The sequence below is a fragment of the Lonchura striata genome, chromosome 6, assembly GCF_050655825.1.
Source record: "Lonchura striata isolate lonStrDom1 chromosome 6, ASM5065582v1, whole genome shotgun sequence".
Classification (NCBI taxonomy): domain Eukaryota; kingdom Metazoa; phylum Chordata; class Aves; order Passeriformes; family Estrildidae; genus Lonchura; species Lonchura striata.
The window spans coordinates 24,881,984-24,906,275 of NC_140708.1; the positions used below are offsets into that span (position 1 = coordinate 24,881,984).

Sequence of the window (24,292 nt, forward strand, 5' to 3'; positions counted from 1 at the left end):
GGGTGAAATATCATTCATCTCCTAAATCCAGTACCTGTACCTAGATGCTTCTGAGTTTCTCAACTTTTCTTTTGACATCTGGTTTCTCACCCAGCCCTGCTCAGGTTCTTTGGAGATAGTTGCCCAACTGTTCTGTGGGAAACGGGACAGGACTGGTTCATGTAGCTTGTGAAATCTCTGTCAGCAAGAAAGGTTTTTCTAGGACTTACTGTTCAGTGAGGTCACAGTCATTTCTTATTCTGGCATAAATGTATGGTTTTCTACTTGGGTGATTCCAGTGTAACTTTAACTCACACGGGTCCGTTTCACACTTGTAACGGCGCTGCAGGAGTTACAGGGCTTTGACGAGACAAAGAATTACGCCAGCTTCTTGTCACAAAATAGTTACCGTTTTATTGGGGAGTAAAAAAGGAGAGTGGACAAAGTCGGGGGCCATTGGTGGCAGTGGCAGGCGAGGCCGGGAGTGTTCGGGTGCGCAGCCCGGGCGGCCGCGCTCCCTCCCGCTGGCCGGAGCGGCTCAGCCCTCCCAGAAGCCGACGAAGAAGCTGCACAGCGAGTGCCACCGCTCGGCGCAGTAGGTCTGCGCCGGGTCCTCGGTGGGCTCCGGGCCGGGGGCCGGCGAGGCGGGGCCGGGGTCGGGCAGCAGGCGCAGCTGCGCCTCGGGCGGCGCACGGCCCGGGCCGCAGAGGCGGGCGCGGAGCGGCGCTCCCGGGGCGCAGGGGTGCTGCCGCCGCCGCAGCCGGGACAGGATCTGCCGCCAGTACTGGCGGCCGCGGAAGGCCGGGCAGCGCCGCGGCTCCCCGCGGTAGGCGCAGCTCCGCGCCGCCCCGCCGCCCTCCGCCCGGCAGCTCAGCCGCAGCTCGCTGGCCCCCGCGGCCGAGCGCAGCTCCCAGCGGCACCGGTGCTGCTCCGGCGTGGAGAACCGCCCCGCCCGCGCCTCCTCCGCCGCCTCCGGGTCCGCGCCGGCGGCCCCCAGGGCGGCCAGGGCTGGCAGGACCAGCAGCGCCAGCGGCAGCCTCGTCCTCGGCGTGCCTCAGCGACGGGATGTCCCGGCGCGGGGCCCGCCTTCCCGCCGCATCTTCCGCGCCCTGCGGACACACGGACCGTGGCGGGCGGTGCCCCGGCGGGAGCGCAGCCCCCGGGGTCGCACCAGACCGAGCCGCCCGCGGAGAGGGCTTATCCCTCCAGACTCGTAACCCCCGGGGCTTTTAGTTCGTGTCCGTCCATCCTTCAGCTCCGTCCCAGGACCACCCCGGCCAGGAAGCCCTAACTGAACAGCATCAGTCGGAGCCCGCACTCGCCGGCTGCGGCATCACAGCCGCGAAGGGCATCAGACCCGGCTAGGGGCAGCCCCGTCCTTTCCCCCGCACCCGGTTTTCCCCACGCACCTCGGTGCTTTCCGCCCGGTCCCGGGGCACTCACGGCGCGCTGCGTGGCGGTGCGGGGACCTGCAGACTGCCCGGCAGCCGCGGCGGGCCGGCACGGGAGCTATCAATGCTCGGGGGCTGCCCCCGCCACGCCCTCCCCGGCCGCCGCCCGCGGGGACACGCCGGGAGCGCTGCGCCCCGACGGCGCCGGCTCCGGGAAATCGCCGGGCACACTCGCGCTTTGTTCGAGGGAGCCGCACGCCGGTACCACAAAGCCAAACCGCAAGCGCGGCCCCTTCCGAGGCGGCGAGGGAGTCCGGGAGCCGAGCTGGGCTGCGGCAGCTCGCCTGTGCGGGCATCCGCCGGGGCCGTGGGGACAATGGGCGTGCGCCTGCTGCATGGGAGTCTATTTATTTATTTTCCTTTACAATTCATGGAGTTAAAAGGGATCCTCGTTTCGGAAGGAGAATACCAGTGTGGATTATTTAGGATGATTTTTAAAAAAAATGTGGTAAGAGTCTTTGCCATAGGATGTGTTTAAAAAATGCCAGAAGTTTCAAGAGGGTGTAGACATAACTTTTATGTTACTGCACGTTTAGGGATGGGATATCAGACACCAGTTTCAGAAGTCTCTTTCAGAATTAGGATCTCAAGACCCACATGTACTTCTGTTTCATGTACTTTGTACATCTGTTCCAAACTCCTTATTGTTCCGACCCTGTCACTCAACAATGACAGGCCCCCAAATTACCAGCAGCTCCCTGCTGCCCTCACAGTATTGGATGAACAGATTAAGAACAGCCCTGCCCAGAAAGACTTGGGAGTGCTGATGGATGAGGGGCTGGATATGACCCAGCAATGTGCACTGACAGCCCAGAAAGCCAAATGTGTCCTGGGCTGCATCCAAAGCAGCGTGAGGGAGGGGATTCTGCCCCTCTGCTCTGCGAGACCCCAGCTGCAGCACTGCATCCCGCTCTGGGGTCCTAGCACGGGACAGAAATGCACCTGTTGGAGTGGGTCTAGAGGATGGGCCATTGAAATAGTCAGAGAGCTGGAAGACTTCTCCTGTGACAAAAAGGAGAAAGATAGGGAACAAGTTGTAGCAGGGCCTGTTGTGATAGGACGAGGGATAATTTGTTTAAACTAAAAGACAGCAGATTTAGATAGATATAAAGAAGCAACTTTTTACAATGAGTGTAATGAGACACTGGAACAGGTTTCCCTGGCAGGCTGTAGATGCCCTGTCCCTGGAAAGATTTGAGGCCAGGCTGGACAGGGCTCTGAGCAATCTGATCTGGTTGAAGATGTCCCAGCTTGTTGAAGGGGCTGAACTAGGAGACCTTGAAAATTCCCTCACAACCCAAACCATTATGTGATATGACTCATACTATGATATAGCAAGAGCAGTTGATATTGACTCACTGACCTTTCTGTGCTGTAAGTCCTAAAAATTAAAGACTTCTGCAGAGTCTGAGAGACTGAGAGAATGTCTGCTGGAGAGGAGGTGGGATTCTCTAATTCAGGGGTGGGGGACCATTTTCATTTAGCTCTCCCACTTCCTAACTGCATTGCATAGTTAGAGCTCTCCCTGGTTAGTTGTTTGGAGTGGGAGAGAAACAGCAGAGGAGAGAGGACCATGAGAAGGAAATAAAATATCTTGGGCAAAAAAAAAAAATCATAGGAGACAGTTTACAACCTAGAATCTAAAGGAAGAAGCTGTCTGGTGTTACATATTTACATCTGAAGGACAAGGTTGATCTGACTGTTAGCTGTGTGGCTCCTTTTCCAGCATGCCACATTCCGTATTTCACTTTCATGGGTGCTGAGGACTCCCCATGGGCTGTAGGAGAAATCTTGGCCTCTGACTGAGGGCTGTGGGTACCATGAGGCATCATACAGGACTGCATTGTGACTTTTAAAATCGTCTATGGCTCCAGTGAGTACAAGGTACATCATGTGCCTTGGCTTATTAGTTCACCAAACATTGGAGTTGTTTTCAAATTAAGTTCTGACCACCTGTAATGGTTATATATTATTACACTGAGATCTCTATTTTTCACATTCTTGCTGCTGTTTATGCAGTGTGAAATGGAGTTGTCTAGTATGTTTGATACAATTTTTATAGTAGATTATCCTAAGTGTATCAGCTTTGAAGGAAAATTAACATTTTCCTGTGTGTTTTAATGAGCACATTGCTGTAATATTTTTGGGACAATTTACTTTACATCTCATACAAGTCATTAAACTTCAGGAGCTAAGGAAAGAAAATAAACCAGAATGAGATTTCTCTAGCTTACTGCAAAGATAACTAATCTTCCTTAATATTTTTTGCCATATTCTGCTGCTCCCATATTTACACTCGCACACCTCACTCCATGATTGTGACTTCTCTTTTGCAGTAAAGTAGGTGTTGGTCTTTGATGCTCATTGCTTTTATATTAATTTTCCTGCAGAAGCTGCAGTTTTCTCTCTTGGATTTGATGGGGATACAGTGGGGGGAAGATCTTCCTTACATTTCTAAAATCACTCTATCCTGATCAGTTTAAATCTAGTTAGTCTGTGTTACTGTTGTAGCTGGGTTTTGACCACACTTTCCCTACTGTCCCACTATGTTAGAATAACCTTTATAGCCCTAGAAGTAGGTGGTTATGGTTATCATTGAAAACATGATTAGTGTGCACTGTGGCAGAGATATTTGCCTTGCCTCTGCAGAGAGCCTGAAACAAATCCCTGAGGAGTTAATGGGCCTGTCCATCTGAGCAAATGAAATAGAGTGTGCTTTACCATGTGAGCTCTGCAATGAGGACTTGGAGATATACCATGTTGGATGTAACCTGGACTTCAGCCCAGATTCTAAACCAAATTCAAAGCTAATGTGAACACTCGCAGGACCAGCCTTAAGCTGGTCAGTTCAGTGGAGACAGTGCAAGATACTGGTCTGAAACACCTACACAAAGCCAAGATGATGGATACTGATGGACTAATGTCTGCAGGAAAGCATGAAAGGCTGCAGGAACCACAAGCTGAATGTGAGACAACAGTGTCATACTATAGCAAAAAAGGCAAGCACATGAAGATATCAGCCATAAGACACAGGAAGTAAGGCATGGGCTAAAGCCAGGCTTTGAATGGTGCATTGTATCCAGTTTAAGCATTACTCTTCAAAAAAAGACAAAGACAACTGAACTGAGTCTGGAAAAGAGCAATGAGAGTATCACAGACCTAGAAAACTTGATTGATTTATGATGAGGTGATTTAAACAAGGGGCTTGTTAACATAACAAAGAAAGGAACTGAGAAGGCAAATGGTAAAAATTGAATCACTAATTAAAGGTATCTCCTTAAGTATCTTTTTATTTCAGAAGTTCAGACCATAGCCTTAATCACATTTTTCATTGGTGAAGGAATGAATTATCATGTTTTGTTTTAACTCTGAACTGAAGAATCTATATTCTGTTTAGAGGCCACTTTGCAGACTTTGAAGACAATGCACAGGAAACTTACAGCTTTGACTTCAGGGTTTTGATCTTTAAAAATTCAGTTGAATTAATAATTTGTATTTTATAAAAACATAGTCACTATGAAAAATAATATCCATCTCTCTTATTCTAGACTCTAGGATTGCAGCAACAACTGCAAATGATTGCAAAATAGTTTTGTTTTATGAGTGGAAAGAAGTCACAGTTTCCAGCCTTGCCATTATAAAATCCTTTTCAGAGAAGTGGGTAGTGTAAACAATGTTTATGATTCATAAACTGAAATGCTTTAAATACACAAGACCATATCTGTGTTTAACCTTCTTGTTTGAGCTATCAATCTTATTTCTTTGTACTGGCTCAAGAGAATAACATCATTTTTAATATGTCTACAGGGAGAAAGACTGACCTTCTCAATTACCTTTAGATCCTATTTAAGCACATCTCTATAGTCAGACTGATGCCTTTGTCCAGGTTTTTGACATATTTGTGTGTTGTTTCTTTCATTCCCTGGCAATCAAGTACCACTGAAATTCAACCCAACTTTTAGTTCAAGTGGTGCTCTTTGCAAAATAATAGTGCCCTACACAGGTGACTGAGTTTCCACATCCAACACGGTCGTGTTTGTGTCTTTTCTTCTATATAGGCAGTTAAAGTTGCTTTCTCCTCTCTGCATCCTGGTCTCTCTGGGCCTAAAAGGCTCAATTAGAAATGGAAAAGAATTTTTCTATACCCTAGCTGAATAAAAGAGCATAGTGATGAGACCTTTAGAATGACTGGATCAGGCAGTAACAGAATCATAGTAAATACCACAGGGTGTCCTGCAGGGAAGGAGCTGCTTGTAGTGCTTGGAAGATGCAGGTAGCAGGCACAATAGAGCAGTGGGATTGCAGGCTGAAATTTAGGGAAAATCCATTCTGTGGTACAAAATTGCATGCATGATGTTAGATGCTCAGCCCAAGGGCTGCCAAAATCACAATGACTCCTTCTGCCCAACGCATCCAGTTCTCCCCAGTTAACTCCTTGGGGGTGCTAAAGTTCCTGTATTTTCCATGGTAACCTGTATCTCTAGACTGATGTTACAGAGCCTTTGCTCCTGGAGCAATATGCCATGCAGGACTTCTCACCTTTCTTAGCACAGGTGATACCCTTGCCAAGAGTGATGGGTCTTCTGCCTCTAAAATCCTATCATGTAAGTCAGCATATAAGGCTGAAAACTGCCTGTTTGTTTGAAAACACTCTTACAGCTGAGGCTCAGAGACAGCAATGAACATTTCTTGAAAGGAAATTATGATTTTTCTAAATAATGCAGAAACATTAGTGTCAATAATCAATGGCATTAAGTTATGTGAAAATTTTGCCCTGTACTACTATTCTACATCCAAGGGGTTTGGGTTTTTGTTTTTTTTTTAGTGGATATAGGTTGCCTTCATCTTATGTCAGTGTGTTTCCCAGGAGTGACTCATGATTCGACTCCAGGGGAGTAGGAATGTTGTAGCAACACTTAGAATATATATTTCGAAGTGTATGACTTGAGGCATTGTTAGAGCTCAGCTTGTGCCACCCCAAAATTACACATTTCAGCTTTATAAAGTAAGGCCTATTGAACAACAGTTGAAGCTCAACAAAGGATTTACAATTCAAATTTTGTGCCTGTCTAGCTTGCCTGTCACTGAAAGTTAGGCTTAAATTCACAAAGGGGGTTATTCAGAAGCAAAATAAAGTGCAGTTTCTATTAAAAAAAATATAGTGCATATTGAGATAAGCAATTGTTGTGCATTATCTGAAACGAAAAGTGATGCTAATAGTGAGTGCAGTGACCTGTGCTGCAAATAAAATCAGTTTTAATTGTCAGATATCAGCTCAGCACAAAAGGCATTCTGTTGTATCTCTATTCCCCTGTCCCTGGACTCACCCTATCTGTGCTAAGGTGATGCCTCTAAGGATCTTCATAGTAACTTTTTAACACACTTCAAGGAAATGGCTTCCACTACAAAGATCTTTCAGACTACTTTATACTTCTTCAGTAGCATAGCTGTCAGCGGTACAGCTGTTGTATTGTGAAAATCTAACCCCTTTTTGAAAGAAGCCTGCAGTGAACTGCTGAGTCCCCAAAGGCCTGTTGCTGCCAGTGATGGCTGCTCTGTGTGTTACCTGTGATGGCAACAGGTGTTCGGGACTTCCAAACCCTTGAAGAGCTTAAAAACTGTAGGTTGGTAGCACACCAAGGAAGGATCAGTCTGGTGAAATTGCAATTCATGGCTTGGATGTACTGGTACTACAGGATAAACATTCTTAGAAAGGAAATCAGGGCTATTTATCACCATTATCTATCATATTGTCACAATGTGGTTGGGCGGTACTAATATTCTGCTATAATCCAAAATATAAGAGGCAATGTCTAATTTCCAGTTTAATCTCTTGAAACTCAGCTCTTTTATGTATTTCTCTCCTTTTACCAAATGTGCACAAAGAACATTTGTCATGATGTTATCTCTGATGTTTTTCTTATTGACTTAGGCATCTGGTTTATCCAGAAAGTCACTTAAGCCTCCCAAGTTAAGGGGAAAAAACAGTTTATGAAGAATAAAGACTTATTCACAAAATAATTTTTAGTGCTATTCAAGTGGTTGAAATACACTCAATATGGTGTGCGTAGGTGCCTCATCTGAAATCCAGCACAAGAAGCATGATTTTGGCAAAAGCAAAGCAGCAACAGATGCTTCTGACAACTGCGTTGTGTAACAGGTTTCTTTTCTGCAACCTAGGTCAGCTGTTCCTCACAGAAAGTTTCACTGATATGTTAAAGCATCTGATAATAATCAGAGAGATAAGAAATAAAAATGGAGGTGTGATCTTGTTTTCCATACATTGATATTTTTGCTGGGTTCTTCATTTGCTAAAGTTGGGCATAACCTTAAACTCCACTCCCTGAGCTTTTGTATCGCCACAAAAATTTTGTATTTATCTCAATTACCTAATAAAGAAACGAGACCTGCAGGTGGTTGAGAACTTTGTAGACTGACAGAAGGAAAGACAGTGGGAATTATTTGAACAGGAGAGGCATTTGGAATGCATTGTAAACCCCACAACTTGTACTTTGCTGCACTGAACTGTGTTTTGATTCAGACGTTTAGGCACTGGCTAATAAGAGTGTTTTGATGAGGTATTTGTGAGGTTGCACTGATTTGACACCAGGGCTATTTAGAAGCTATTTTTAGGTCACTGTGATGTTAATGGTATTGTAAATGTGGTACTATTAGGCATGGAAATGAACTGCTCTTAGTAAGTGAAATACCTCACATATGCTGTGGTGAATCCATAAATAGATATGTGGATTTGGTGATCTGAGTTATAAAAAGTACATCTGAGGAATAGGCATAGATCTCCCTAAAAAAAAACCCTTAACTTTTATTTACTAAAAAAATACCTTTATTTTGCCCTGCCAAACCAAGAAAGCTGTCACCCAGAAATAGATAACAAAGCCCTGCCAAGTTTTTGCTTTGAAATATACTTCTTTTGAGTAGCTGCAATAGTGTAAATAGGAAATAATTTTGCCTCTTAATTTCTGCTGAAGTAAACCTTGGCTTATTGTAATAATTTTAACATCTCTTATCCCACTTGAACCTAACAATATTAATTGAATCTTGTGTAATCTAACACAGCTTGCCCTGTCATGAGAAAAATATCAGTCAAAAATCACAGTTAATCATTGTAAAAAATATTATTAAGGAAAATAAGTCTTGCCCATTTACTATTCACAGAAGTGGGTGGTCTGTAGAATGATTCCCAGTCTAGGAAAATAAAACTACACAGAGTGTCAATATTTATATATTATTAAATCGGCAACAGCAGATGTAGTCTGAACAGCTATGTTGTGCAGTTTCATATGAAGTACCTTCAGTCATATGCTACTAAAAATGAGAATAAATAGTTTATAATATGCAATTTCTGAAATTTATTGCAGTCTTGATAATTGCAATGCACTTACTGCAGCAGACCCTACAACTGTAAACTACTGTAATGTGTATCATCTGCACATCAGTAATAGCCATTAGCAATTAGCTACAAACAATTATTTCCAACATCACTTACGAAAAACAATTTCAAGTTGTCACTTTAAAAAGCTGCAGTAAAGCACAGGAGCTTTTCTTCAGGAAAACGTACATTTATTTTCAGGTATAATCTGACCTATTAATAAAGCATATTTAAACTATGACCACAAGCACTGACACAAATAGCTTTTTCCATTCTTAACACAAATATTGTTTCATAAATTGAAGCTACCATGCATTTTTGATTGTTCTTAGGAGAAAACCTTGTTCAAATATATCCATTGTCTAATTTCTGCTACCCACTCTGCCCTTCACCATTTTCATCATCATTCTAAATAGTTAATCCAGCCTAATTCCTGGGCAAGACAGCTCCTATAGCAGGGCAAATCTTGGGAGAAGGTAAATCTTTCTCTTCCATTAATTAACGTCTTTTATCACTAATAATGAGACTGTACACATACTTAAAAAAAAAAATTCTCTCCTGTACATAAGAATTTCATGTGTGGCCTCGACTGCCAGAGGAGTGCCTGCCCATGAGCTGGAGGGTGTGAGGGCTGGGACAGTTCACTCTGAGGGCTGGAGCCAGCTGAGCTTGTGCAACAGAAACAGAATGGCAGCAGGCAGTTGGGAAGTCACACTTCAGGGTGGTATCTTGTCAGGTTTATCAGTATCTCCCCGGGATGGGTTTTAGTCTGGAGAGTGTGGAATGAGATGCCTCCTAGAGCTTGAATATATAAATTTGTTTGTTTGGGTTTTTAGTGTGGAATTTGTTTGTTTGTTTTTAAGGAGTTAGACTCTGACATTCTTATGTGTTTCTGGTTTGTGTAAGAAGAAAGAAATGTATTGAGGAAAATACAAATTGAATCTCTAATATCTGTGTACAGAATCCATGTACAGTTCCTATATGATCACCTAGAAACTAATCAATAGGAATCAAACCAAAAAAAAAATCACCTTGTATCTTTTTTAAGGCAACACAATTATTTCAGGTTTATTTTAGGATTGCTCTCCAGAGGAGGCACTAGACATATTGAATGATAGTTGTTAAATGTTCAGAAATATGGCTAATCACTAAAAGAAAAGAAGTATACCAATGGTATCTCAAAGTTCTTATCTGTATCTTTTTTGCCTCAAAATATCTAAGGATAGTTGCATGCAAAAAACCACACAGCCAAACATCTTAAGCTCAATGCGTCTTAAGGAGACATTGTCAAAGTGAAGCAGGACTAGAGATTATCTCAAGAGACCTTTACTCTGTGCTTCTGCCCCAAGACAGGATCAACATTGTCACTGTCATATCTGACACAAGCTTAAAGTAATTTTACTGAGAGAGATGTCATAATTTACCTAGGCAACCTACTCCAGTGATCAATTATCCTTATTCTTAGAAAGTTTTTACAAATTCTTGCCTTGGTCTTCCTTACAGCCATTACCTCTTGTCCTGCCAGTGTAGCCCAAGAAGAACAGATGGCAGTCACACCCAAGTATTCCCCAAGGACACATCCCTGAAAAGAGCAGGATAGCAAGAGCATATTTTCCCATAAGAACTAATGATAGGGGAAATGCTTACAGTGATTTAAGAACTACACATGGTTTAAAATCACAGGGAGCAGGATCACTGGGAGGAGAGTTTCTCTTCTGCTGCTGTCCTTTCAGCACAGATCACTGTTCTGAAGAATATAATCTGAACCATCTATGAGAAAAAACAATGCCCAAGAAAGCTCTTGCAGTGTAAGCATTCTTTATGTCTCCTTCTGGACAGTTGCATCTTCATCATCTTCCTGAGATAAATCAAAGGCAATCCATCACAGGTGGGGGACAGAAAAAATGGGGCAAGGATGGTGGTGAGTGGAGCACAGTAGTAAATGTTCAGCAGCGGAACCTTTAAGTAGTGGACAGAGAAACAGAAGAGGTCAATGAGATACCACTGTATTGCCTTAATGTCTGCTGAACCCTTCTAGACAGATAGAAATAATCATAAACTTTTCCAGTATTCTCTCTCCTGCAAGCCATCCAACACCTGTTGCTCTGCCTTTTGTTGATCTTCATATTTGCAAGTAGTGAAACAGGTTGACAGAGATGACCTGGTCACTCTTTATTTTGTGGATCATATTATATTTCTACTTTCTGGAGGGATTGGCTGCCTGAACTATGAGGTGTTTTTACTTTGATCTAATTATCTCACTATTCTTAAAATATACCTCCAATTTGACTGTAGAATGGGGGTGAACAAATGCACTGGAGATATCTAATGACTGTGAGAGTAAGGGGTGAAGGTGGCCATGGGAAGAGGCCATGTGTAGCTGCTATGTGCCTTTGGAATGGAGTCCATATGCCTATCACCCCTGTGAGGCAAGAGCAGTGTTTTCCCATCTCTCTGGCATGGGACATTTGTTGCTGGGGAACTTAATGGAGACAGGGAGAACTCTCCTTGTGTGGTGGCTGGTGTGTGAGATGTGTTTAATCACTCATCCCTCTGAGACAGGGCAATGGGGTCTCTCACACTGACCAAGTCCTGTACAGGGGGCAGCAGTTTACAGGGATGGCTTCGCCTTGCAATCCAATTTCAAAATAGCTGGCACTTGACAACTGCTGGGGCTGCTGCCAAAGGCAGTCTGTGTCTGAGAAGTCACAACCCTCTTCTCCATGGACAGCTCCTCACTGCTGTCCTCTTCCTGGAGGTTTATGGCATGGGGCACGGGCTGCACCCAGGCAGTGGTGGCAGCAGGAGGCACTGACAATGGGACAGCTCCTTTCTGGCAGGTGGTGTCAAGGTGATAGGAAACCAGCTCATTGCTGAAGTTGACCCTCTCCACAGCGGATTCGGGTGTGCCACAGCAGCAGCACTGGCAGCCCAAGAGATTGCTGAAAGCTCTCCTGAAGTCTGCGTTGAAAGCATAGATCACTGGATTCACTGAAGAGTTGGCCCAGCCAAACCACACAAAGACGTTGAAGGTGGTTTGGCCGATACAGAGTGACTGTCCTTCAGGGTCCTCATCGAGGCTGGGCTGGCAGAAAGGCAGCAGGCAGTTCAGCAGGAAGAAGGGCAGCCAGCAGCAAACAAAGACTCCCACAATGATAGAAAGGGTCTGCAGCACCCTGGTCTCCTTGTGCAAAGAACTCCGCAAAGAGGAGGTGGGATCCTTGCCAGGAGCTGGCCACTGCCCCCCTGCTCTCTCAAGGGTGGAGATGCGGCGGATCTGGGCCTGGGCAATTCTGTAGATCCTGGTATAGGTGATGATCATTATGGCCACGGGGATGTAGAAGCTGATAAGGGAGGAGGTGATGGCATAAGTGCGGTTCAACCTGACATCACAGCGCGGTGTCCCAGGTAGCCAGGAGCCTGGATCTCTACTGTCCTTGGCTTTATGCCACTGTAGCTGCACAGGGATGAAGGAGATGAGGATGGAGAGAGCCCAGGCCATGGCTATCATGGCACAAGCAAGGCGCTGTGTCATCTTGCGCTCATAGCGAAAGGGGCTGGCGATGGCCCAGTACCGGTCCAGGCTGATGATGCAGAGGTGGAGGATGGAGGCGGTGGAGCACATGATGTCAAAGGCCACCCAGGTGTCACAAAAGTGGCTGCCAAAGAGCCAGGAGCCTCCGGCCACCTCAGTGACCGCCTTCCAGGGCATCACCAAAAGGGCCACGCAGAGGTCCGAGATAGCCAGTGACAGCACGAACCAGTTGGTGACCTTGTTGCGGAGGTGGCGGAAGCGCAGGACGGCGAGGCACACGAGCGCGTTGCCCAGCAGCGTGCTCAGCACCAGGGCGCCCAGCAGGCACCCGGTGAGTGCCCGCAGCACCCACGGGCCGCCCCCCAGCGCCGCGCTCCCCATCGGGGCGCGGCCGCGGCGCCGGCCCCGCTGCCCCGTGCCCCGCACGGCCGGCCCGCGGGGGCATCGCCGCCCGCCGCCCTCGGTGTGCCCGCGGCGGCCGGGCTGTCCCGGCTACTCACCCGCTGCTGCCGGGGCCTCGCCTCCCGGTGGCCGGAGGGAGGGGGCTCCGGGCGGCGGGGCCGGGGCAGCCGGACCGAGCGGGGCCGCCCGCGAAGGGATCGAGCGCTGTTCCCCGCGGCGCGGCGGAGCTCTCCGCACGGCAGCGCCCTTTCCCGGTGCCAGGTGTCAGGGGCGAGGCAGGACCTGGCGCTCTCCAAGGGTCTCCCTTTTGGAGACCGCGATCACATCTCAGCTTAGCGAGCAGGATGTCACTTCGTGTCGGTTTACACCCACGGGAAATGCGCTCAAGTCTGGCTGACAGAATCTGTTTTCACCAAAATAGTATTGTGCAGTTTATTCTTTGGTTTGAAATTTTATGTTCTGAAACCAAAAGCACAGAAACCTAAGATCTCTAGTTTGGATCTGCTGCATTTTGGCAATAAGTTGTTCACAACGCCCGAACCCTGCCTCTTTATTTTTCAGCCAAAGGTGCCTTCTGATGTATTCCAACAGTCTTCTATATGTTATTATAATAATGTGCATGTTGTCATATAAATGTATATAATTACATATAAATGAATATAATTATAGCACATATTTACAGCCTACATTCAATAAAATATCCTAATGCAAATAGGGCGTAATTCTTCGTTTTCAAAGAATTTGTATGGTAATCCTGTCATGGGAAAGAAGAGATTAGGACATAAATAGAAAATATCAATTAATGCAATTAATTGACATGGGAAACAGGTATTTATTTTTACATTAGGTATTTTTTTATTTCTTTGCCTCTTAATTAAAACCACTCCAGTCACTAGTTCCAATACAAATAATTTTCAAACAGTAAGTATCTGACTTCCATTCTTATGATATTTCTGGTAATTAGTAGAGAGAGGGGAAATTCTAAAAATAAACCTTGAACAGCAGAGCTGGCAGCTTACCCTGTAAAAAAAAAAAATCAGCATATTTAAGCTTAACTAGTTGGATTGTACCATTTCATAACACTTGGTCCTGCTTTTTTAAGACCCTATTTTCTTTGTCTCGGACATCACAGCCTTCATTAAGCAGCCACTGTGTTATTCCTGCTATGATACTGAAAATTTGAATACATTTCTTGTTAATGTGTTTATTTGTAACTCATAATTCAAACAACTGCTGCAGAATTTTCTGTAATTAAATATATATTTTTTAAAGCAGTAGGAGCTGTAAAAGTAACACAGGCTGGCATATTAAGAGACAACTCCACTTTTACCTTATTTGGAACCATCTGTAGTTCCATGTACGTGGATTTTTGCCAACATCTGCAAACCACAGTAGGTCTCCAATAGTAAGGACTAAATTTTAGTTTGTAAGAATTATCTACACACTTGCTAATTTGACTTGATACATTTACTTTTATGTATCAATCAATAAAATGACACCAAAGGACAGAATATATTTGTGAAGGACTGTAAGTGGGACAGAAGCTGGACCTAAGGCAACGCAGCACTGAAAAGGAAAGAGCAATGCTTTTGCATATTCAGCAGACAGTAATGCTGCAGGGCTCTGTAGCACAAGGTAGCCAGCATTCTCCATATTAAAATAACTCTGTGTATCTCCTGTTCCCAGGATTACATTATGCTCTGTGAGTATCTCTGGCTCCTTTTTAGCATGTATTATAAAGGAGAGTGGATATTATGATGCTGGTTTGTGTGCATATCTCTGAGTGCCCCACCTCAAAATTTTGCAGCTGTTGGTTGAAGTAAAATCTGACTGCCCAATCTCAAAAGATATATTTCTGATTGTTGTAATTAAAGCAGGCATCTAGGCTGAAGTCAGAACTCCTACTAATATCCTCATTGATAGGAAGGTAGTAGTGTGGATTCAACCCTTACTAAACACAATAGAAACTGCACAGAGAGAGACATTGTGAGTGCTCTTACCATAAAGAAGACATCAACAGACACATTCATCTTCTTAGATACCAGAGGATCCAAGTGGAAAATGTAAATGCTTAAGAAACTATATGGTGAGTCAGTGGCAAAGACAGAAATAGAAGCATTGCCCTGCTTTTATTCCTATATTGGGTTGGAAGGAGTGAAATGTAAGCTTATGGGAGAGGGAGGAAAGAAAAACACAGGGGAAAACACAACGCTGTGTGAAAATTAGTGTGAGAAGTGAGTTGCAAATGGTGTAAGCTTTGATTTTAACTATTTCTTGAACTTATCTTACTTTGGATAGAATAGGAAAGTTCTGGGCAAAATAATGGAAAAAATACTGATGGAATGGATAAATCAGTCTTTCATGACTTCAGAAAACTTGCGAGCTTGCTCCGTCTGTGTAAAATATAAACTTGTCCAAAGAATATATGTAAGATATATTACAATAGATATATATAACGGCCTGATACTGTATGTTTTTTAAATGCAATCACTGCATTTTAAATCTCTCTCCCTCCAAGAAGAGATTTATATAAGAAACCAAAATCAGTTTCCTTCTCCTTCCCCTTTCTTTCTCCTTGTCTTCTCCCTTATAAAATTACATCATCCTAGACTAAGTGCTCACATGTTTTATAGCACATATGATTAAAAGGAGCCCTGATTCAGAAATTAAAATTGAGCCTTTAACAGTTTACTATGACTGCATGTGGAGCTCATTCCTCAGTCTAGCTCACTGACATGCTGGCTGGACAACTGAGGCAGGTACAAACTCAGGGCTCAAACAGGGCATGATAATTCAACCCAAGCCTCAAGGTGCCTCCTGGAAGGGCACTGCCTTTGTCATGGCCTGTGCCGTGGTGCCACAGCTGGCTGGGGGCACCCGCAGGTGAATGGCAGGGTGTGCTCTGTGCCTGGGAGCTGTGTGCAGGGCTGGTGCCACGTGTCACTGGTACTCTGTGCTCATACAGGCAGCGACTGGAGGCTGCAGCCACACTGACCCAGCATCAGCATTTCTGCTTTGTCAACTGAATGTAACACCCAAGTGGTTAATTAAATAGTTAATGCAATTTTGAGGTCTTGGCCAAATGGGAGAGGATTATTATAACAAAACTTTGGGAAGTGGTGTCGATTTTTAGTATGTGGTCTCACTGTGTAAAATGTATTGAGGTACTGGTAAAATGATGCTGTGGCTAAGTTGTCTTCCTTGCAGTCTGAAAAGCCATTGGTAGTATGTGAATCAGACTAAACTGGGGTTTGTGATTAGCTCTGGTGACTAACAGTCCCATTGGGGACTGATTTTAAATGTCTTGGAAAAAAATGTCATTGAAGGTGATAATGTTACATCTGAAACCAGTATGATTATCTGTCTAACCAACTAGTCATCTCTGAATAGCTAAAGAATCTTTCTGTACACTTATAATCTTGGCTTTATATGTTATATTCATGCTTTCAATGCCATGTGAGTTTTGTGAACTTGATTGTATGCTGAGGCTGCTAGCCTATTTTTATAGCAGATCCAGCATTTATTGCTGAAAACAGTAGTTTACTACAGAGATATGGATTAGCTGTATGAATGAACTGGAAGTTGATGAATAATTCATTGTTTCAGAGACTGTCTAGAGAAGTTAGAGGAAGAATAACTAAATGGATAGCTAAGTATCAGAAGCATGTTTAGTCTGCCCAGACTTAAGAGGAATAATTTGAATGTTTGTCATCCAGTACAGAGTCCACTCTGTAGCTCTTCACATATTTTGAAGTTAATATTGTTCTGTCAGTGATTTCACCATGAAGTTTTTACCAAATCAGCTCTTGAGTTTGGAATACCTTTAAAGTTAAGTAAGGACAAATAAAAAAATATGTAATATCCAACATAACTACTTTTCTGGGAAAAGGATCTGGCTTCTCTTCCAAAAATAAAGGCCAGAGATCCCAAATTCACTTTTTGGGAAGCCCCACCAAGCATTACTGTAGGAGAGTTTATGAATTCCAGTCTGTAGGGGTGCTGCAATGCTTTCCATGACCTAATTTGGAGAAACTCTATTTGCAATTTGGATTCCTGTGTAAGGGCATTAGGAGAACAAACACTATAGGTAAATGGCTTTTCCACAACACTTACTGGTATCACAGCACAAGGCGTTCTCGGCTGTGAGGATGCCACCTTTTGCTGGCTGGACCACCAAGCAGGTGAACTGATTTCCTAGAGAGAAAAAGGGAAGTTGCACTATTTTGATACTCTAGGTCTCACATGAAAGCTGCATGTTTTTTCTAGCACCTAACCACTGAATGTGTAAGTGCTTTCAGAATTCTTGGGTATACCACCTAGACAAGATGACTCTTACACTTTTAAAATTATAGGATGTCTCTGATTTATCTTACAAATACTCTTCCGTTTGAGAGAAAGCTTGGTATCCATTACTGAAAAGATTACAGCAAGAGTAGCTGTCTTCCCATCATGTACTTTGGTTTACAACTGACATAGAGAAGAAAATATTCCCATTCCCAGGACTGCCTAAATCCTCTTTGATTATCCCCTTTATTCTCTAGTGATACAGAAAATGCACAGTCATGTAGAGCCTTACCAACCCTTCAAATTGCTTTCTTATTCTCTCTCTGCTGTATTTCACTATTCCTGTGTCTGTCTTCAGTATTCAGTTTTGGAGCTGGATCCCAGAATTCAAGAGGACTCCACTTTGTTTTAGCTTTGAGCAGACATCAATCATTTAGCCATCTTGGAGATTTTGACAAATTGCTTTTCAGTGATAAGGTCATTCCATTGCTTTATTTTATCATGATTTTATTTCTCTTATTCCCCAGAACGAGCATAAATGAACCTCTTGGTTTTCTCCTTCTGCTGTTCTTAGTGGCCCAGCTTTTACCAGCACCCTGGCTCAGTTCTAGTTATCTGCCTCTCAAGGCAGCTCAGGTGAGAGGTCAGTGCTGGCACTTTATCCCCTCTGGCCTCCCAGACTGGGCCTTCCTGGGAGAGTGCCAATGCCTGAGCAGTATTTTTCACCTTGACAGCAGACAGCCTCGCCAGCTCAGGCAGGGATGAAATGCTCATTGTGACACTTGGGTACAGTCCCAAATGCAGAGGGTAAAACCAGAAGCTTTAGTTGCCAGACAGCCCTGTGAGAGTGGTGTTAACTCTCCTGGTCTTGAGCACCATTCTCAGGCAGCCATGGAGCACCTCTGCAAGGCAAAGCAGCACACATCTGGCTGCAGGGATGCTGGGGTGGACTTGGCTCCTGACACAGCCCCGTGGTTTAGGAAGCAGAAATATGGTTTCAATGCAATCTTTGCTTTCTTGCACATGAGCTGTGTTATTGAGTTGCATTTTATTTAACAAAGCAATGTGTTCAGCTGCGCGGGTATTTTATCACAGTGCCTGCCGTTTTCCAGCAAGGCATGTCTGAAAAGAGAAAAGAGGTCTTGGTTTTGTTTTTTTAAACAGGAATGCAAATTACATGACATTGCTATAGTAATCTGTACCTATATTATTTTAACTAGCATTTCATCTAGGTTAATGTCATCAAGATAATGTGAAAACCAGTCTATAATAAAGTGTTCACCATTTCAAAATGCTATCTCTGTATACTTTAAGATACAAACACCTCATTGACTGTTATTGCATTTATAAAACTAGCTTTAAAATTAAGATTAAAAGATGCTATCCACCCCATATTTCTAATAGATGGCACACACACAGATCTTGAAGAATGAAAGATTTTTGAAATTCACTCTTACCAACTGATGTGGCAGAACTATTTCCAAATCATACTCAGATCCCAGTAGAAATGATTCATTTGTTTCTACTTACGACAGTATGTTTCCAACATAGTAGATAAATGATGTCTTTGCTTCAGAATATGTGAATTTTAATTAATTAAAAATAAATGTGCATTTCCCTTACTTTTTTTGCCCATGTCTCCACAACGTGTGAAATTTTTTTTGAGAGATGATGTGCATTATTTTCAAAGGACAGACTTCAGATTAATTTTCTGTCTACACAGGGTAGTGCCCAGCACTCAGAATTAAGAAATCAAATTTAATCTCTAATCAACATTATTTGACTTTAAAGAATTTCAGACAGCCACAACATTGCATTTTGTTTTGTGTTCATTTAGAGATTTAATGGAACAGAGCCTATGAGCAAGCTGGCAAGCTTTCTAGCATCTGGGAGATGTGATACATGATAGGCTGAATTCTAGTGCTTGATAAGGAGCATTTCAGTCTCATCCTGTCACAAGTGTGCATGCTGTCCCTGTCAGAACAGTTTGGACTGCACAGTCACACTACATGGGCATGGTGCACAGCTGCTTCCTGGAGGGAAGATCCTGCCCCTGCCTCTAGTAAGGCTTGGTGCTTGGAAAACCTGTGTTTGAGGATTAGTAGTAGTTCAGTACAGAGAACATAAGCAAGGCAGAAGTGATGGCAGGAGGCAGATAAAAGCCTTTTAAAGGGTTTAGAGCCCTATATTCACTCTTCTTTCTTTGAAGATTCCACATCCCTATAATCTGTCCAACATGTATTTTAGAGCAATCTTTGGATTCCTCTCACTCCTTTGACAGCACAAATTTTCTCTTACCTAAGTTAGGGTATGAGCCCATACTGGCAAGCCTAATTTACCCACTTACTGCAAGCACATGGCTGGACCACAGCATGTAAAGTAACTGGGCATTGATGCTCAAGGATGCTTACAGACTCGTAGGCACAACAGATAAGGTTCCACAGCCTACACTTACTACTTTGGAAATTGATTCAGATTCAAGTTCTTGTTCTTAATATGCAAATTTATCTGGGTTTCCCCAGACTTCATGCTGGTGAAGGCCACAGAAAATGTTTGCAGTAAAGATCACGGCAGTAATAACTACTTGGAAATTATCCCTGGTCAGAAACAAACCTGTCCTGCAGGAGTCCCTTGATTACAATCTTTGCCCCAGAAGTTCCAACAGCTCACACACTTTGTGCCCCATACTCCTTCTCCAGCAAGGGCTGAGCAAATTTGTGTTTGAATAAAAAACAGATAAACAAAAGCCCTTGTCTCTAGTATATGCTTATTTTCCTGTGGTAGAACATGCCAAATATCAGCTGCACTGGCTATAGCTTGATTGCATGATAGGTACTTTCCTTGAGACACTCCTGTTTAGACTGGGAACAGGTCTCTTGCAGTTCTTCCTTGATGCACCATCTATGGAAACAATTACACAGAGAAGTGGAGGCAGTGTGTATGACTGGTTCTTAAGACTGAGTCAGGATAAAATAAGTATAATGTACATAATGCCCTTGGAAATGAAAAATGAGATGTGTTCCACTGTGACACTGTTCATCCACAGCCATCATCTAATAGCTCCATTTACAGCAGTGTTGGATTGGGACACTTCACTGATAAGCATAACATGAAAAACTTTATAGAATAATTCAGCAACACAAGCTCTCATTGCTGTCTGGAAAATAGTTCAGGATATGTGTAGGATGCAACACTGCATAATTAGAAAGTGTTATTTCTGTGTAGTAAATATGCACCTTTTTTTTTTTCTCATTTCCCTCATTCTTGTCCATCCATCATGCCAAATGTTGCATATTGGTTTGTACAAATAGACAAACATTTCTCAGCAAATATAATTAACAAATGTCCTCAATAAATAATACACTTTAAAAGTTTCTCCCCTTTTGCACTGCCTGTGATTAGTCCTACTCCTACTGGCTGTGCCTGGCTGCAGCATTTCCTGAGGGATTGTCTGCCAGTTAAGGGCATCTTAAACACACTGCAGTAAATTGAACCTTACCCTTTCCAGCTTTCCAACCACTCCCCCTTATTCTGTTTGCCCAAGATAAGGGATACTTGCTCTTTTAAGGATAAACTCCTTTTTACTATTATGTTGGACCTGGTTCAACATTCACAAGCAGTGCTTTGTCAACTGAGGTGGGCAGCTCTTGCTTCCAGGTATTTATTCCTGTATCTGTAACTCCCAGCTTCATGTGCTGTGAAACCAACAGAATTGCTAGGATAGTAATGTCAAAAACATATGGCAAAAAAATTTAGGGTATTTTTCATCCATAAGACCAATTCATACCAATATTTTCACTGAAAACTGTTCACTCATTTGCTCTAATATATTCTGTAACAATTCAACTTTCTATGAAAGGTTTGAAAGCTTCTATGCTGGTCATATCTCAAGAAAATAATTTATAATAAAATCCAATTAAAAGTTTTCATCTGCAAATAGTCCTAAACCCCTTTCAAATTCCCTTGAGTTTAGGAGGAAAAACTCTTTCAAGTTTCATCTTAGTGGGCTTTTTTTCTTAGAGACTTATCTTGCCACTAAATTTTTAAAACAGAATTCAAAAGCACTCAGAACCTGATACTCAATCTCAGCAACATTTTAGAATCATGCTGTATATTCATACATTGCATCTGTAGGTTCTGGGCAAATTAAAATCAGATCAACTAGATTATTCCTAAATATTTAATGTGAACTTACCTTATGAAGAGGATGTGTTCAGAGAATGCAAAGACAGACTCCTGTTCTCATAGCCCCCAATGTGTATTACAACATTATTTTAATATTTTATTACAGAATATATATCAAATATGACTTGGCAAAAGAAAACAAAATAAAAACAGTAATTCCTATGTATTACTTTTCTTCCTGCTTTTGCTTTATCAGATGTAGAAGTGATTTTATCTGTATTAATTACACAGTAAGCAAAGAGCACAAGACTGAGTCAGGAATTTGTTGTAATCACCATAGGGGAGAACTAACAACTGTTTATCAACAACACATTAACTTTAGAAAAGCAAACACTCTCATTGTATGTGAACATAATGTTGGTAGGGAAAGTGCAAAGTAAAATCCCTGCAGTTGAGTGAACTCTCACAACAAATAGGTACTGCTGTAGGCTAAGAATCCTGCTGCTATCTTGCCTAAAAAACAGAAAGTATTTTAAACCTTCAAAACCAGTTGAGACTGAATATATGTGATTCAAAATTAGTGGATGAAATATATAAGAGAATAATTGTTCTTGGTTCTCTAAACCCTCTAAACCCAAAAGAGGTAGGTGGAGGTGGAGAACAACTGGCCAAAATGTTCTCAGGGACAGGAAAAATGGGCTCAGATCTCCTCCTTATTACGCTGATCCCCTTTTCACTTAATCCCAAAAATATGCCTCCCCTAACAACACAGAACTACTGCCTGAGCAAGTGACAATCTCAGGCAGAGAAACATGAGGTCCTGTGTTGCCTGTTGACACTTGTTCCTTTTCTTCTGCTTCATCTGTGTCTGTTCTCTGCCCATTTTTGTGCATCTCAAAGAGTGAATTTGTACAAAAAGGAAGAGAAAACTTAAAGTCTCTGTGAACACATCATGAGGTTTCTGGCAGACATGGACAGAGACTGTGGATCAGGTAAGTGTCTAATTGGTTAACTGGATAGAAAGAGGAAAGAATAAGAGTCTTGGATCATAAAGTAAATGGATTTTAAGTTTCATTAATTTCTTCTACACTGTTAAGAGCCTGTGTAATTACAAATCTGCTTGGGATGTGGTAATAAATACTTCTGTTTGTTTATATTTTAACCTGTTTTTTAAATAAGGGTGATTTCTAGGTAACTGTCCATATGTATTTAATGACATTTAAACCAGGAGTATTTGGATACATTGCAGTCTTTGGCTTTCCTGTATTTTGACGGTGATAGCCAGAAGGAAACAGAAGTCTAAATATAGGTATATAATCTAATTAGCCCTGTCTGGCGGTGGGAAACATGGAGGTTACATGGAAGGAGAGTCTTCCAGTGACTGTCAATAAGCTGGGAAGGCACCTGGTGCCTAATGAACAATGACAACTACATTTTGGCCCATAGCAGTGCTCAGGGTGTTTTTAGCACTGCTTGAACCACCACAAGCATAAACATAGACAAGCAGAGTAATACAGACTGAACTGCCTTAATACAGATATACAGCATGTTTGATCCACAGGCAGTGTAATTTAATTCTAGGACTGCAGCAGGACTGGGAATGTGCCAAGGAGAAGCTTTCAGTGTGCAGGAGTCTGCCAAGCAACTTAATTAATTGTTAGTTACACTCTGCGATGAGATCTTGTCCAGAGGGCTTTGTATTAAAAGTGCAAACTGCTATTAATGGGGTGCAAGATGTTCTTTCCAAAGCAGCATTTCCAAAGAAGTGAAAGCCCTGGGAGTGAACTACCAGAGATCACAACTATATTGCAAATAGAACATCTGAGGTTTTGGGAGCCCTATAGCTCTTCCTATACATTGATTTGAGGAAGCCATTCCATATTTTAATAACAGAAGTAATGAAACAGCTCTGAGAAACTATCAGCTACATATTGGTTATGGTGTACCTGTTAAGTGGTTATTTCAGTTAGCAGCACTGATTGGCACAAGAGTTAGACTAATATTTGAATCCTTTTTACGTTGTCCTTTTGATAATGAGAAGTTAGTGGTGGGCATGGACTTATTAGTTATACAGTTTGTTGTTTGGGTTTTTTTAGAGACTTGGTGTTGTTTCTCTGTCTTCAGAAACAAATTATAAATTCCAATTTCCTCATCCATAATCTGCTATTTAGTCTCACTTCTTCCCTGTGGATTGCTCACAACATTCTGCAGACTACCTGCTCATCCTTGCTCATTCTAATCAGACTGAGCTGAACTGGCTGAACACTTGCCTGATGATGGGAAGTGCTGAATTAATTCCCTGTTTTGTTTTGCTTGTGTGCACAGCTTTTACTTTACCTGTTAAGCTGTCTTTATCTCAACCTATGGATTTCCTCATTTTTACACACCCACATCCCATGGGGAGATTGAGTGAATGGCTGTGTGGGCCTTAGTTGCTGTCTGGGATTAAACCACAGCAATCCTGGAGGTGGAAATCGATGCAAATCCAATGAGCCAAATGGTCTTATTTTGAACAACACAATGTACTATCCTTTAGAACCCCTGGCATAATTACCAACTATCCCTGCTACACTGACTGAGATCTGTGCACCACAAGCCAGCCCTGCATTACACCCTCAGGGCCAGTCTCCATTTTTCAGTTTGTTTAACATCTGGTCCTGCTTTGCTGCTGCTGCATTAACGAAATCACTGAAGTGTATTTGAGGGTGACACTGCCACATGGCATCCCAGGTAAACAATGAACACTTTGTTGAGAATGAACACAGACACTCTCTGGATCCAAGCGTTTCCTTAAACGTGAAATTCTCACTGGTAAAAGTAAGAGAGCCTCTGTAGCACCCAGGATGTGTGTTCACTCAGCAGGCAGAGTGATCAATCTCCACGTGTCTGAGATGACTTGAATCACAGTGGGTAACAAAGAGCCTGCCATCTTAGTTACAGCAAAACTTTAATTAGAAAGCTTTAGCTAACAAAAAAGCTTAATTAGTTCATTTTTGTTAATGGTTTCTTTTGACCAAAATAGTGTACAAAGTGTTCCCATAAGCAGCTCAGCTGGCATATTCAAAGGATAGGCAATTCTGGAAATATTTATTGGGCATTTTTGCAAGAAGCTGCGGTCAATGGTCC

At 42.8% G+C, this 24,292-nt stretch overlaps 2 protein-coding genes across 2 annotated transcripts; both read right to left on the minus strand.

The window, feature by feature from the left end:
• Positions 1–367: 367 nt before the first annotated feature.
• On the minus strand, positions 368–1,033 carry FGFBP3 (fibroblast growth factor binding protein 3; the record flags this gene model as incomplete). Its single annotated transcript, XM_021539917.4, has 1 exon — positions 368–1,033. A coding segment is annotated over one exon (516 nt), but the record flags the coding sequence as incomplete, so codon positions are not given.
• A 3,669-nt stretch (positions 1,034–4,702) lies between these two features.
• On the minus strand, positions 4,703–15,552 carry LOC110475644 (D(1) dopamine receptor-like). The gene has a single exon (XM_031505258.3). It carries the CDS (start codon positions 12,734–12,736, stop codon positions 11,432–11,434), a length of 1,305 nt encoding a protein of 434 aa, XP_031361118.3. The 5' UTR covers positions 12,737–15,552; the 3' UTR covers positions 4,703–11,431.
• Between the last annotated feature and the right edge of the window lie 8,740 nt (positions 15,553–24,292).